Raw genomic sequence first — 15,431 nt, 5'->3', positions numbered from 1 at the left:
CTGTCCTGTTTCCTGTCCTCCCTCGGTTTTGTATGTTTCTTACCTCCTAGTTTTCAGTCTTCATTCCTTTTGAAAGGTTTCTTGTGGCTTCCTGTGTTTTTTAGCTGTAAACCTCTGAGGAAGGACTGAACCATGACAACAGAAAAGATAGATAAAGTGCTGCAGTGCTGCTGGAAACAAGGAAAGCTGCCAGTTATCTTACTGGCTGTTCTCATGATACCAGACAGACAGTTTTTATTGTGCATTCAGAGGCTACCATACCAAGAGATGGGACAAAAGGTCCAAATGGACTCAATCACAGATCTGTAGAACAGACCCATCAGAGTCGACATTAAAAGTGTTCAGTCTTCACAGAAAGAGCAGCGTCTGCAGGTCAGCTTGCAGACTGCAGTTGTGTTCAGGTTAAAGTTTAAGTTCTTCTCCACAGCTGTTCCCAGGTACTTTGAATAATCCCCCCTCCCAACAGATGTGCCCTTAATAATGTTTGGGACGGTCCAATGAGAGGTTTTTTGAAAGTTGACGCCCATCCCTTTGGAAGTGATTACCACCGTGCTCCTCCAGTAATCCACCACTGTCCCGTCATGAGCCTCTCCAGTGGACTCAAACCAGCGTCGTCCATGAACTTCAGGAGGTTTCTGTTGTCAGGAAAAGGCCTTTTGATTGTTGTGGACTTTTTTTTCACTATTAGTTTCTGAATGAATGCATGTCTGTTTTTTTGTGTATTTCACTTAATGAGGAGATAACATGAAAAGAAAATCAATATTTTTATTTTGTAGATTAGAGTAGATGTTGTTTTGTCAGAGGAAACACGCTGAAAACCAGAGGATGAAAAGCTCCGGGTAAACTGAAGAGGAGACAAAATGTTTTTGCTCACAGTTCGACTAAATCAGTATGGCTGGCCGTTCTGTTCTGGAGCTCACCTGGTAAATTACTGACGTCTAGCATCATGAAGCTCACTGGCTAATCTGCACCCAGAACACTGATGAGCGATACCTGTGGATCACCTGTGGATTTAATGACCTAACTGGAGACAAACCGCTGGTGCCGCTGAGAACCTGAAGCTCATCCGTCCAGCCGGCGATGCAATTTATGGTGTGATTTCAACTTCCTGTCAGCGCAGCTCGTCGACAAGACAAAAGAGAAAAAGGAGAGATACGCGAGAGTGATGAGTGAAGAGCTGGATCAGCTGGAGATAGTGATAGTGATAGTGAATGTTTTATTTCGGTCATTTTCAAGTTGCAAAAATCAAATACACATGAATAGACAATATCTTATGCACATATTTTTTAAACAGTAAATAATATTTCATTTCCTTTCAGTGGAAAACCAGAACAAATACATATATATACATATGTACAAATAGACACAATAGACACTGACTGAAAATGTATAGGCTGAGGCCTTAGCTTATTTTGCCTTCTTACATTACTAAGCTTTCGTCAGTTCACTTAAATAGTAAAATAAAAGTAAAAGAGGTCAGGAAATGAAGCCGGTACGGCCCGGTCAATGTCTTGGGCTGTCAAATGTCTACAAGACTACCTGACAAACACCGAGCAAACAGCTGATTTCTCACCTGTAAGGAAAGAAGAGCTAAACAAGATCCTCTGTGAATTTTATGGAGCTTTAATTGCTATAATAAAGAGAATGAAATGCCTCAGAGGATTCAGCACCACGGACAGTACCTGCTGAGGCAGATTCAGCACCACGGACAGTGCCTGCTGAGGCAGGTTCAGCACCACGGACAGTACCTGCTGAGGCAGATTCAGCACCACGGACAGTGCCTGCTGAGGCAGATTCAGCACCACGGACAGTGCCTGCTGAGGCAGATTCAGCACCACGGACAGTGCCTGCTGAGGCAGATTCAGCACCACGGACAGTGCCTGCTGAGGCAGGTTCAGCACCACGGACAGTACCTGCTGAGGCAGGTTCAGCACCACGGACAGTACCTGCTGAGGCAGGTTCAGCACCACGGACAGTACCTGCTGAGGCGGATTCAGCACCACGGACAGTACCTGCTGAGGCAGGTTCAGCACCACGGACAGTACCTGTCAGATTTCCCACAGAGATGTGCGGCTGTAACTTTGTTCTTGTTATTAATGTGTTAATGTTATCAGTTATTAATTAGCCTATTAATCGTTATTAATTTGTTTAGTCTTTCTGAGTTTCCTGGGCCAATGGCCATTGATTTAATAAATTTGTCGATTTGTTTGCATCTGTACATTGAAATGAACATTTAATAAATCAACACATCTGTACTTGTTACATTAAAAATGACTGAGAAGTCAGCAGAAGTATAACTAACATTCCATGATTTTTTTTTTTTTTTTTTTTCCGGTGGATATTTTAGTTACAACATGATTGAGCTAGCAAAGCAGTTTTGTGTGATGTTTGGTATTTATTCAGTTTCGGGATATCAAGATTCATTCTTGAGTCATGGAAACTACCGCATATGGATGTGTTATGAATGCGTTCATTTATGCAGTTAATGTGAAAGTGTAACCAAATATTGGCCTAATAGGAGAGAAGGTCTGCTGAGAACAGAGGTAGGCCTACAGCCGAATGACCTTGTTAAAAAGTGTATTATTTAGTTGTTAAGTAACTGTTTTTATGACGTGTTGCAGCTTGTGTTTCCCAATATATTTTTATTGAAAAATGTTTTACAAACATTGCACTTTGTAGGCCTAAATGTTGTTTATGTTGTAATTTTTTGTAAATGTTGATCCAAATAAAATTGTTTTTATATATTTATATATTTATATATATTTATATATATTATATTTTATAGCAAAGTGTTGTTTATTCTGTAATTATATGCATGTAAAATGAATAACAAATGCAAATCAGAACAGACTGACGATCACTGACAGATTTAACAATTATGAAGCTCCTATAACACTTGTAGGCTGCCAACCATGCAGGATGAAGTTGCTGAAAATCGTTTTGCTAGTCTATAAATGTGTCATGCGCACACAACCTTTTTTTTTATTATTATTATTATTATTATTACAACCTGAAATGACTGCAGTGCTCTTTCTCGTAGGGCAATAATTGAAAAAGGCGCACCTCTCCACTGTGCGTCTTTGCGCGCATCATTTTTCCGAAACGGGTTTTTATTACCTCTGAGGTCTGGGTTAAGAATCTGACAGGGAGCCCTTTTGATCAATAACCCACGGGGAAAAAAGTGAAATTACGCCACTGTGGGAAATGTATTGAAAGTTGCTTGAAAGTAAGAAGCTAAAGTATCACAGGAACCACCAGCAACTTCAAACAGAATCTCTGTAAACAATCTTTGTTTAAATGAATTTTATCAGTGTGGAAGCTACTCCATGTCTCCATGCTCCATGTTGATCAGCAGCAGACAGAAGCAGATTAAAGGCAGCGACAGCCAATCAGCTGCATTCGTTTCCTTTGATGAGGAAGAAGGTTCCTGTGGCCACGCCCAGCAGACCCACGGTTAGACCCAGTCCACAAAACACCACAGGTCCGATACCCGGCTGGTCCTGCTGCACATCTGCAGGAACAACACACCAACACCAGTTAGCTTTACTCTGCTAGCTAACAGGTTAGCAGTGTCAGGTGGCTAACAGGTTAGCAGCAGGGTGGGGTCAGGCTAACAGGTTAGCAGCAGGGTCAGGCTAACAGGTTAGCAGCAGGGTGGGGTCAGGCTAACAGGTTAGCAGCAGTGTGGGGTCAGGCTAACAGGTTAGCAGCAGGCTAACAGGTTAGCAGCAGGCTCAGCTCAGGGGTAGCTAGGTGAGAAAGGTGCGTCACCCCAGACTCGGGTCAGCGGCTGCTCCAGAGCTGGGTGCTGCACCGTGCAGCTGTAGATGTCTCCCTGCTGGGGGGTGAACTTCAGGGTGGAGATCTGGGTGAAGGTTCCGTCTTTGCTGGGGTACGGGGTGTTGATGCTGGTTCCCTCGGTCACGATCTGGTCGTTCCTGGTCCAGTAGACGGAGACAGGAGCGGGAAAGAACCCGCTCACGTGGCAGATGAGGTGGTTCTCCACGTCAAGCTGCACACGGTTTCTGGTGTAGATGGTGCTGTGAGGAACATCTGCACACACACAGGGAACACATGTTTGTTTCTCTTCAGAACATCATATCTCATTTTGATCAGGGAAGAAGAACACTGGGCTGTGTAAGTGTGAGCTGCAGCAGCAGTTGTTGCTGATGTAGCTTTAATCTGATCCTGTTGGAACGAAGCAGGAGAAACACTTTTCTGTTCTGTTCTTCAAGAGAAAAGAGAGTTACTTACTAACCCCGACTTACATAGTTACTGACTAACCCTGACCTAACTAGTTACTGAGTGACCCCAACCTAAGTAGTTACTGACTAACCCTTTGATCTGTGTTAGTGCAGCTCGTCAGATCTCTCGTTACAGAGACAATCTCATTATAGTCAGATGTTGTTGGTCTTTACCGAGTTTCACTGGTGGGTTGTTATAGGCACCATCAAGTGTTGCCAGGTTTGCTTTGCAGGTCTTCAGCGTACCCACAGCCATTTGATAAAGTCCTTCATAGCTGACAGGATCTGCAAACTTGGGCAGAACAATAACTCCTCTGTGGTTCTTGAAGTCGGCGTACCATTCCTCCTCAGTGTCCAGGCCAACCATAAACTCTCCATTAGAGGCTGAACAGCCAATGACTTGTATGGTCTGATGAAGAACTGGACAGGGAAGCCAGGAGAGCCAAACAAGCGGCAGCATTAGTTGTTGTGTTTGTTGTGTTGTTGTGTTGTTGTGTTGTTGTGTAGCTGTCAGGTGAGAGTGCAGCAGGTGAGAAGCTGTGCTGACCTTCTGCTCGGACACACAGCAGCCAGGAGAGGATGAGGAGGCTCTTCATCTCGGTGTGGGGCTCAGCGCTGACTTCACTCTCTGCTGGAAACTAACACAAACAGGAGCAAGTTCTCTGTCCAAATGTTGGCTCGCACACACAGCCACCAATCACAGCACAGCTTTCTGTGACATCATCAGTCTCCAGGTAGACACAGAGCAGAGTTAGAGAACAGAGTTACAGAAAAGGGGTTATACAACAGAGATAAAGAACAGTCTTTCGCAGGCGTCCGTCTCCAGGCTGTGAGCGTCTCTGGTGTCCGGTGAGCCAGAGGTCAGGGGTCAGAGGTCAGGATTGAGTCGCTACTTTTTATTGCCAACGTTTTGAAAACAAAAGTCATAAATTTATGAGAAAAAAACATTGAAAATTCTGAGATCATGACTCATAAATTTAAAAGAAAAAAAAAAACCCTCAGTTCCATGGTAGAAAAACTATATTTCTGATTTTTTTTTCTTGTAAAATTACAACTTAAATCTCAGAGTTTTTCAGTTTTTTTCTCATATATTTGTGTTTTTTTCCCCCATGAAATTACCAATTCAACCTCCTAGTTCTTTTCTTGTAAATTTGTGGAAATTTTCCAGTTTTTTTTCTCATAAATTAACAACTTCAGTCTCAGATATTCTGAGTTCTTCTCTGTTCTGACTTCCCTGCCGACCTGCGTCACGCTGCCCCCTGGTGGCCGCAGGTTGTATCACACAAACATTTCAGTCTGAAGATGGAAATATGTGTGTGTGTGTGTGTTTGCTAATTTGACAGTGCCCTTCCCCATAAATCAAGTCACAAGAAACAGCTTCAGAAACACACACACACACACACACACACACACACCACCACCACCACCACCAAATAATCCCTGTTAAACTGTAAGATAAATTATGGCTGCTTGTAATCTGTCATTTCATCTGAACAACAAAATGAGATTTAATCTGTGAAGGAGAAGAAGTAAAAAAAAAAAAAAACAAAAACAAAAACAAAGCAGGAAATAATTGTTGCCATGGATACGGACAAACACCAGCGACCAAAAGAGTAAAAAATGAACCTGAAAAATAAAGGTGAGGTATTAAAGGTGAGCTCAGCGAGATCAGCGACGCTGCGTTCAGACGCCTTTCACAAACACTCAAAACAAAAAACTGAAAAAAATCCATTAAAACTAAAATAAAAAAAAAAACTACATCTGTAATTCCTCTGTCCTTCTGTCATACTGCTATTTGAAGAAATTCATTTTCCTAAACATTGTATCTCCTGATGTGGGACAAAAAAAAAATCTCTCTGATGATTATTTGTGAATAAATAAAAAATAAATAAATAAAGAAGTGACAGTAAAGGATATTAGAGCACATTAGGACATTACAGCTGATATGATATTCTTTGTGGTTCTGAGGCCTTAATATGATGTAAAATGACGTGGCGACACTTTCCTTCCCTCACTTCCTTCCTCTTCCTTCCTCCGGGTGAACAGAGAGACGGCAGCAGAGCTAACAGCCTTCACAAACTGATGCAATTCACATTTATTCTAACTTATTTTTGAGCCAGGTTTTTTTTTTTTTTTTTTTTTGGCATTTCTGCTTTATTTGACAGTCACAGTAGAGATAGACAGGAAGGGCAGGGGAGAGAGGGGGGATGACGTGCAGCAAAGGACCTCAGGTCAGACTTGAACCCCGGTTGCTGCGATCAGGACTAAGCCCTGGTACATGAAGCCCTGGTACATGACCGAGGCCCCCCCGAGATTTGACCCAGTTAACAGAGAGGCCAGTCAGACTGTGAAGTCTACCTAAAAGTCTACCGAACAGAACTGAGTGATCGTCTGTATCAAAGGCTACGCTTAAGTCAAGTAATGCTAACACAAAGTTTTTTCATATCCGCATTAATCCAGGACCTGCACTGTAGACCTGTTTGCAATATGGCTCAGCTGCAGTGTTGCTGCCTTGCTCAAAGTGACTGAGCAGCAAACAGCAGCTCTGAGGTCAGTGCTGCAGGTCTCTCTGCTGTCTGAAGCTCATCATCAGACAGTGATGGTGGCCTCCATAGGGGGCGCCGGCGAGCGTCTGCTCTGCTTGTCCCACACACAGGGCAGGGACGCTGCTTCACCTCAGGGAGCTCAGATGGAGTCCTGATCTGCTCGGGAGCTTTCACTCCGTCTCCTTCCTTCTTACCTGGAGAATCCTCCATTAGAACAGCAGCCCACCAAGGTGGGACACACCTGGCTGTTAGAGGGGACGGGAGACGGCCTCTGATTGGTTCACTGCATGTTACGCCCAAAACACAGCCAGGATTCATGAAGAGACTCAGGACAAGCCTTTAGAGCCAGGAGCCTGGAGCAGCTCAGCCTTTAGTCCAGCGCTCAGACAGCAGCAGCTCTGCAGAGCAGGAGCTCAGGTAAAGTCGAGCTCTGAGCGTTTAAATGTCTGTGAAAGACCTTGACCCTTCAAAGCCTTGTTTTTCCCTGATCAGCCACCAGATGGCAGTGTAATACAAGTTAACCATGACTGAAAAACAACAGAGACCAAAGAAAACAACTTTAAAGGCCCCATGAAAGAAGAACCACGCTGGGTACCTTTCAATAGCAGCAGCTGGTGTCCAGAATGTTTATTAATTTGTTCATTACTTTGCTGATAATAAAAAAACATTCTGGTCCAGTTTTCTATCTGTTTTAATGGGATATTGCATATTTGGCTATTTGATATCATCAGTATGACTGTATAAAACCTATTTATGGGACAAAACATTTGTCAGACCTTTACAGAGCGATGCAAATGTCTTCAGCAGCATCCGGATGATTTTCACTGAAGCTTTTAAAATTATTTATTAACTTTTTAGGAGGGATGGTAAACATCAGCTGCAGCTTTACAAAAAGGCCCATTAAATGTTTATTTATAACTAATGAACCATTTAATAACCCCTGTAATCACCAGCTGCTACACTCATTATGCATTATTATTGTTTACAAACCATTTTGTAGTCACACACTGATGATTTATTAGGTGATTAATAATTAAAACGAAGCTATGATTTATTTTTGTTGAATGGTTGAATGAAATGAACAACATGGCGTCTATGATTAATTTATTAACAGTTGAAGCAAATACTTGATCAGTGATTTCTTCAGCATTCAAATCAGTTAATAAGCATCATGTAGCAATTAAAACAGTGTTTATTAATGATGGTTATAATTTTCACCGAAGCTTGATAAGCATGAAAACATTTTCAGAAAGGTTGAAAGAGTTTGTCACGTTGTGTGTGATCAGAGAGTTAATCTAATCACACAGATGGAGGATATGTGATGAGATCTGTAATTAGCAATTATATAGTTCATGTTCAACATATATATTAATTAGTATTTGACTGTGGCTTGTTATTATTTGGTTCCTGTTTCTGAGAATACATGAAGGCACTTTATTACTTTATAAAGTTATGATTATAATTTACCAGCTAAAATTCAAATGTGACAGTGTTGCCCAAAGGTTTATTGTACCAAGAAGACATCTCACTCCAGCAGAAATATAAGAATCTGTTAAGGCACTAAAGGTTTCAAACAGCTGCTGCTGAGGCTGTGAGCAGGAAGCTGAGCTCCATCCTGGATGTCCTCCTCTCCAGCAGGGGGCAGCACTGAAAACACAGCAGAGCAACTCCCAGCTGCCTTTTCCATCAGCAGGATGAAGCTTCAGGATTCCTGCCTCAGTTTGTGGGAACCAGAATCCGTCCTGATGGAAAGACCAGAGGAGAGACGCTCGTTACTGTGATGGACAAACTGGTTTAAACTGGTCTGAACCAGAATCTGCCCTAATGTAAAGACCAGAGGAGAGACGCTCGTTACTGTGATGGACAAACTGGTTTAAACTGGTCTGAACCAGAATCCGTCCTGATGGGAAGACCAGAGAGACGCTCGTTACTGTGATGGACAAACTGGTTTAAACTGGTTTAAACTGGTCTGAACCAGAATCCGTCCTAATGGAAAGACCAGAGGAGAGACGCTCATTACTGTGATGGACAAACTGGTTTAAACTGGTTTAAACTGGTCTGAACCAGAATCCGTCCTGACGGAAAGACCAGAGAGACGCTCGTTACTGTGATGGACAAACTGGTTTAAACTGGTTTAAACTGGTCTGAACCAGAATCCGTCCTAATGGAAAGACCAGAGGAGAGACGCTCATTACTGTGATGGACAAACTGGTTTAAACTGGTTTAAACTGGTCTGAACCAGAATCCGTCCTGACGGAAAGACCAGAGAGACGCTCGTTACTGTGATGGACAAACTGGTTTAAACTGGTTTAAACTGGTCTGAACCAGAATCCGTCCTGACGGAAAGACCAGAGAGACGCTCGTTACTGTGATGGACAAACAGGTTTAAATTGGTTTAAACTGGTCTGAACCAGAATCCGTCCTGACGGAAAGACCAGAGAGACGCTCGTTACTGTAATGGACAAACTGGTTTAAACTGGTTTAAACTGGTCTGAACCAGAATCTGTCCTGATTTAAAGACCAGAGGAACTTCAGAACTGGTCTGAAGTGCTCTGAATTTGTCTGACCAGTCCAGACTAATCTGGTCCAACCTGCCCTTCACTGGTCTGAAACAGTGTGGACTGTTTTAAATTAATATCAACAGGTCACAGTTGGTCATAACCAGTCTAAACTGGTTTGAACTCATCTAAACTGCTCTGAAATGGCCTGAAAATGAACGGTCCATCCTGGTCTAAACTGGTCATAACTGGTCCAAACTGGCCTGAGGTGGTCTAGACCTGTACAAACTGACCAGGATTTGTGAACTGGTCCAGTGGCCTAAACAAACAAATTAAACTGGTCTGAACTGGTCTGAACTGGTCTGAACTGGTCCGGCGGACTGACCTTTCATCTTCCTCTTGTAGTAGATGAATCCAGCCAGAGATAAGATCAGACCCAGAATCAGACCTGAAGCTCCGATGGCGATCTTGTTTCTCTCAGACTCAGGAAGAGACGGATCTGACGGCAGACAGACAGGTCAGACAGACAGACAGAAAGACAGACAGACAGGTCAGACAGACAGTTAAGACAGAAAGACAGTCTAAAACTTAGGGTTAGGGTTGTTACATTTCAGACTTTTTCTAAAACTGATTTAAGTAAAGTTACATTTTTAATTAATTTACAAAAATGTCTGAAAACATGTTTTCACTTTGTCATTATGGGCTATTTGGTGTAGATTTTTAAAAGAAAACTTTACTCAAATCGGTTTTAGAAAAATCTGTAACGTAACAATGTGGAAAAAGTGAGGGGGTGTGAAAAGTTTCTGACGACGCTGTAGTTACCCCAGTCTTTGATCAGAGCATCGCTCAGGCTGATGTGCTCCACCACGCAGGAGATCTTCTCTCCAGACCTGCTCTCACACACACACACACACACACACACACACACAGTCTCACACACACTCACACACACACACACACACACACACACACACACACACACACACACACACACAGTCACACAAACACACACACTCAGTCTCACACACACACACACACACACACACACACACACACACACACACACACACACACACACACAGTCAGGTGTTGGTGTGTGTTGATGTTGAAGCTCAGCTGAGCTGCTCTGAGGCCTCTGGACTCACCTGGGCGTGAACTCCAGGTGGGAGTGGATCTGGTAGTACCAATCACCGTCCGCCAGCTCCTCAGTGGAAGTGACATCAGAGGTCGTGACCTTTCCGTCTCTCAGCCACTTCACACTGATGTTCTTAGGGAAGAAGTCGTAGACGCTGCACATCAGCATGTGGGTGTGTTTCCCACCGGGGGGCGTCACCGAGCGCAACGTGACAAGAGAGGGCTCCACTGGGACCAGAGATATTATTATTATTATTATTATCATCATCATAATATGGGTGGGGCTCCACTGGTAGAATAAATCAGGGATTTTCAAACTTATTAGTAGTAGTATTAGTACTAGTATCAGTATTAGTTGCAGTATCAGTGTGTGGCCAGCAGAGGGCAGCACCGGTTCTATTAGTGGTAGCAGTAGTAGTAGTAGTTTAAAACACAGGATTTATTTTTACTCAATAATACATATACCTTTTAATTATATTAATACTGTAGGTGCATATGAACAAATTATTAAAATAGTTTAGAGACAGTCTGCTGAATACCATCAACATGATTTCCCATTAAAATTCCATTAAATCAAAAAACATGATAATCTGTTAGAGAAATGAAATAAAGTTATTTCATGTCGACAGCAGATCTACACGTAGGAACTGTTCAACAAACTTTATTCAAACTCAAGTTAAAACACCAGAAACACTAAATGAGATTCTACTGACTTTGTTTTCACTCTGTTGGATCAATACTGTTCTGTTAATAATCAATAATCAATAACTGTGACCAGTGAAAGGTGTGTGGTGATGGTTTTACTCAGAGATGTTTTATTCACAGAGGTGATGATGATGGTGATGATGATGGTGCAGATAGGAGAGCAGCTCACCTTTCTTGGTCAGAGCAATGCTGTAGTCGATGTCAATGTTGGGTTTGCAGTATCTCTCCTTCTCTGCTCTCATCTGTGCCAGGAATGCAGTGTTGTTGTTCCATCTCTCTGCGTTGTAAATGCCGTGTTTGTCAAAGCCGACATGTTTCCCCACTGAGCTGCTGAACCTGGCGTACTCCTTCTTGTTGAAATAATAAGATAAAGTGAACTTGATGTCCTTCAGCTCAGAGGAGGTGAACTCACAGCGCCACAAATAATATTCCATGAATCCATCTGGAAAAAACAGAAACACATCACTCAACATACTGATCAGTTACTGATATATTGATGAAGTACTGGTCCTAACTAGTTATTGAAGTACTGATGAAGTAATTCTAGCAATACTGTGCAGTAGTGGTAGCAGTACTTTTAGCAGTACATTTAGCAGTAGTGGTAGCAGTAGTGGTAGCAGTACTTTTAGCAGTAGTGGTAGCAGGAGTGGTAGCAGTCCTTTTAGCAGTAGTTGCAGCAGTACTTTTAGCAGTAGTGGTACCAGTACTTTTAGCAGTAGTGGTAGCAGTAGTGGCAGCAGTACTTTTAGCAGTAGTGGTAGCAGTAGTGGTTGCAGTACTTTTAGCAGTAGTGGTAGCAGTACTTTTAGCAGTAGTGGTAGCAGTACTTTCAGCAGTAGTGGCAGCAGTACTTTTAGCAGTAGTGGTAGCAGTACATTTAGCAGTAGTGGCTGCAGTACTTTTAGCAGTAGTGGTAGCAGTACTTTTAGCAGTAGTGGTACCAGTACTTTTAGCAGTACTTTTAGCAGTAGTGGTAGCAGTACTTTTAGCAGCAGTGGTAGCAGTACTTTTAGCAGTAGTGGTAGCAGTCCTTTTAGCAGCAGTGGTAGCAGTACTTTTAGCAGTAGTGGTAGCAGTACTTTTAGCAGTAGTGGTAGCAGTACTTTTAACAGTAGTGGTAGCAGTCCTTTTAACAGCAGTGGTAGCAGTACTTTTAGCAGTAGTGGTAGCAGTAGTGGTAGCAGTCCTTTTAGCAGTAGTTGCAGCAGTACTTTTGCAGTAGTGGTAGCAGTAGTGGTAGCAGTACTTTTAGCAGTAGTGGTAGCAGTAGTGGTAGCAGTCCTTTTAGCAGTAGTTGCAGCAGTACTTTTAGCAGTAGTGGTAGCAGTACTTTTAGTAGTAGTGGTAGCAGTAGTGGTAGCAGTACTTTTAGCAGTAGTGGTAGCAGTGCTTTTAGCAGTAGTGGTAGCAGTACTTTTAGCAGTAGTGGTAGCAGTACTTTTAGCAGTAGTGGTAGCAGTACTTTTAGCAGTACTTTTATCAGTAGTGGCAGCAGTACTTTTAGCAGTAGTGGTAGCAGTACTTTTAGCAGTAGTGGTAGCAGTACTTTTAGCAGTACTTTTAGCAGTACTTTTAGCAGTAGTGGCAGCAGTACTTTTAGCAGTAGTGGTAGCAGTAGTGGTAGCAGTCCTTTTAGCAGTAGTGGTAGCAGTACTTGTAGCAGTAGTGGTAGCAGTCCTTTTAGCAGTAGTGGTAGCAGTACTTTTAGCAGTAGTGGTAGCAGTACTTTTAGCAGTAGTGGTAGCAGTACTTTTAGCAGTAGTGGTAGCAGTACTTTTAGCAGTAGTAGTAGCAGTACTTTTAGCAGTAGTGGCAGCAGTACTTTTAGCAGTAGTGGTAGCAGTCCTTTTAGCAGTAGTGGTAGCAGTACTTGTAGCAGTAGTGGTAGCAGTCCTTTTAGCAGTAGTGGTAGCAGTACTTTTAGCAGTAGTAGTAGCAGTACTTTTAGCAGTAGTGGCAGCAGTACTTTTAGCAGTACTTTTAGCAGTAGTGGTAGCAGTAGTGGTAGCAGTACTTTTAGCAGTAGTGGTAGCAGTACTTTTAGCAGTACTTTTAGCAGTAGTGGTCCTACCTGCTGCGTTCAGGCTGAGGAAGAGGAGGGAAAAGCCCAGAAAGGATGAAGCCATGTTCCTCTGCTGACTGAACAAACACTGACAGAGCTCAAACTGAGTCCTGCTACAAAAACCAACCCAGGAGCCACACGCTGATCACATGACCAGCATCACCTGTTGCCGGGCAGACCGCACGACCTGAAGGCTGCAGCAGGGACTCTGACAGACTTTGCCTCACTCTGTCTCTGCAGTATCATCAGTCACTACAGGCCCGGCACAGCAGCAGGAACACACACAGGCTGAACACCGCTGCATGGAAATACACCCTGCTGGGAAACATTCTCCCGTTTCCCAGCAGGAAGTGAACGCCACACCAACTCATACAGTCAATTACATTTGGAATCTCCATGCAACTATGTTATATTCTCCATATCACTATTTTATATTCTCCATGTCACTATATTATATTCTTCATGTCACTATATTATATTCCCCATGTCACTGTATTGTATTCTTCATGTCACTATATTATATTCCCCATGTCACTGTATTATATTAGATAGCTAGCTAGATAGATAGATAGATAGATAGATAGATTTTTATTGTCATTGCACAATCATATCCATATAATAATGCAACAAAATTAGGGCTCAGTCCTTTCGGTGCAGGGGAGAATAGAAAGCATCGTGCATCCTGCTAGTTGAATAGCCAAGTCCAGTAATAGATGGCTGCAGCCATGTCTCTGATATCAGAAAAAATGCAACAGTCACAGAAACACTTGTTGGATGTGCAAGCACAGTTCGTCATCCCGTGTTCGCCATGGACCTGGCGCTGGAAAAAGCTGTGAGGCGGCGGCCCAAAGGGCTGTCCTTTCAGCCGTGTCAACGCGCCGGCCCTGCAGCCTCGGAGTCCCCCGGAATGTCCTGGTAGTGATGAAAGTCCGGCGAAAATGGTACCTCGCAGCACAATCCCAAGCTCAAAAGGTGCTGACGACTGTACGCGTACATTGCCCAACATAAGGTGGTGTTTTAAGCTAAAAACACAACCGTTCACACATACAAAAACATATAATACGGCACCGAGAGTGGAGAGCTGTAGCCGCTGCGTCTATGCGCGCCGCCATGGCAACCACCAATATTCTCCATGTCGCTATATTATATTTAGGCCCTCGCCCTCCATCGGAGAGAGGGCCTATTGTTTTTGTACTGTTTTTTGTTCTCCTTTTTATTATTATTACGTCTAAATAACCTGTAATTTGACCCCCTGAACATGCTCAAAAACTCACCAAATTTGGCACGCACCCCAGGTCTGGCGAAAAATTCGATAAAATGGCAACTCGGACCCCCAAAGTGCAAAAATGGGCTCGCTAGCGCCACCTAGGCACAAAAAGGCACACGAAGGCGGCCGCTGCGGCCCACAGGAACGTGATAGAAAGACCAAACCAGCGCCGAAACGTAGGTCTCATCAAGGCCGAGATTTCACGTGCTCGCCCCCCCGACCTAAAATCAACAGGAAGTCCGCAATTTGCCTTTCAAAGTAAAAGTCGGGCCCCGAAATTGCGCGTTGAACAAAATTTATCTCCTCCAAGACCGTAAATCGTGGCGGCTCAAAAAGCTAATACATGAAAGAGGATACAGTGCTTAACAAAACTTCTGAAGGATTTCGTCATTCCGGCCTTAGTTTTTAAACTATAAGCCCTTGGGCGTCGTTTTTCCCATGGAGTTTGGCGTAAACAGGCGCACATTGGGCGCTAATTAGGCCCCTGGCGTCTAAAGTAAACGTCGCACGGCTTCGAAAATTATGCCACACGAAAGAGGACGAAAATTCCTACAAAAATATGAAATTAATTTTTAAATTGGAACAAGTTTGTGGCCGCTGTCAAGAGTTTTGGACCCTGGCGTCCTCTCCTCTGCACTCTGCCCGGTCATGTGACTCAGGGCGTTTTCACACATATTTGGGTCGACCCAATATACAGTGTATCAGTTTCCAACTGGAGCGGCTCGGTCACATGCTTTTTATCGCTGCACCAAGTCCACCGCTCTACAGAATGGAGCGTCATGTATCCATGGCAACCAGACGAAAATGACATGTGTAGCACCATCCCACCCGGAAAAGAAAGTTTAAATGAAGCCTCAAGATGTAAACAGAACACACGTGAACGATGGAGACTCAACAGCAACGCCGTCTGATATGCCTAACGTCACGGACGGTTTTTGCTATGGGCAGTGTGGGCAACCGCCCAGGGCGCAGTCT

At 43.4% G+C, this 15,431-nt stretch overlaps 1 protein-coding gene and 1 pseudogene across 1 annotated transcript; both read right to left on the bottom strand.

Annotated features, from left to right (window-relative positions):
* Positions 1-3,179: 3,179 nt before the first annotated feature.
* On the bottom strand, positions 3,180-4,958 carry LOC115376689 (H-2 class II histocompatibility antigen, A-U alpha chain-like; annotated as a pseudogene).
* Positions 4,959-8,274: 3,316 nt separating this feature from the next.
* LOC115376693 (H-2 class II histocompatibility antigen, E-S beta chain-like) lies at positions 8,275-13,297 on the bottom strand. The gene is made up of 7 exons (XM_030076450.1): positions 13,199-13,297; positions 11,297-11,569; positions 10,434-10,650; positions 10,111-10,178; positions 9,674-9,787; positions 8,506-8,532; positions 8,275-8,437 (listed from the first exon to the last, which is right to left on the bottom strand). The coding sequence occupies exons 1-6, from the start codon at positions 13,251-13,253 to the stop codon at positions 8,507-8,509; spliced, it is 753 nt and encodes a 250-aa protein (XP_029932310.1). The 5' UTR covers positions 13,254-13,297; the 3' UTR covers positions 8,275-8,437; position 8,506.
* Positions 13,298-15,431: the final 2,134 nt, after the last annotated feature.

Source organism: Myripristis murdjan, chromosome 18, assembly GCF_902150065.1.
Source record: "Myripristis murdjan chromosome 18, fMyrMur1.1, whole genome shotgun sequence".
In the NCBI taxonomy this organism is placed as follows: domain Eukaryota; kingdom Metazoa; phylum Chordata; class Actinopteri; order Holocentriformes; family Holocentridae; genus Myripristis; species Myripristis murdjan.
Note: the sequence above shows the minus strand (reverse complement) of the source record. Positions and strands in the feature narration are given on the sequence as shown.

Excerpts from the sequence above, each read along its gene's own strand:
- LOC115376693 (XM_030076450.1), bottom strand. The coding sequence starts at position 13,253 with ATGGCTTCATCCTTTCTGGGCTTTTCCCTCCTCTTCCTCAGCCTGAAC. Across the intron at positions 10,179-10,433 it reads CACCTGGAGTTCACGCCCAG|GTCTGGAGAGAAGATCTCCT; the intron begins GTGAGTCCAGAG and ends GTGTGAGAGCAG. Across the intron at positions 8,533-9,673 it reads CTACAAGAGGAAGATGAAAG|GACGGATTCTGGTTCCCACA; the intron begins GTCAGTCCGCCG and ends TCTTTCCATCAG.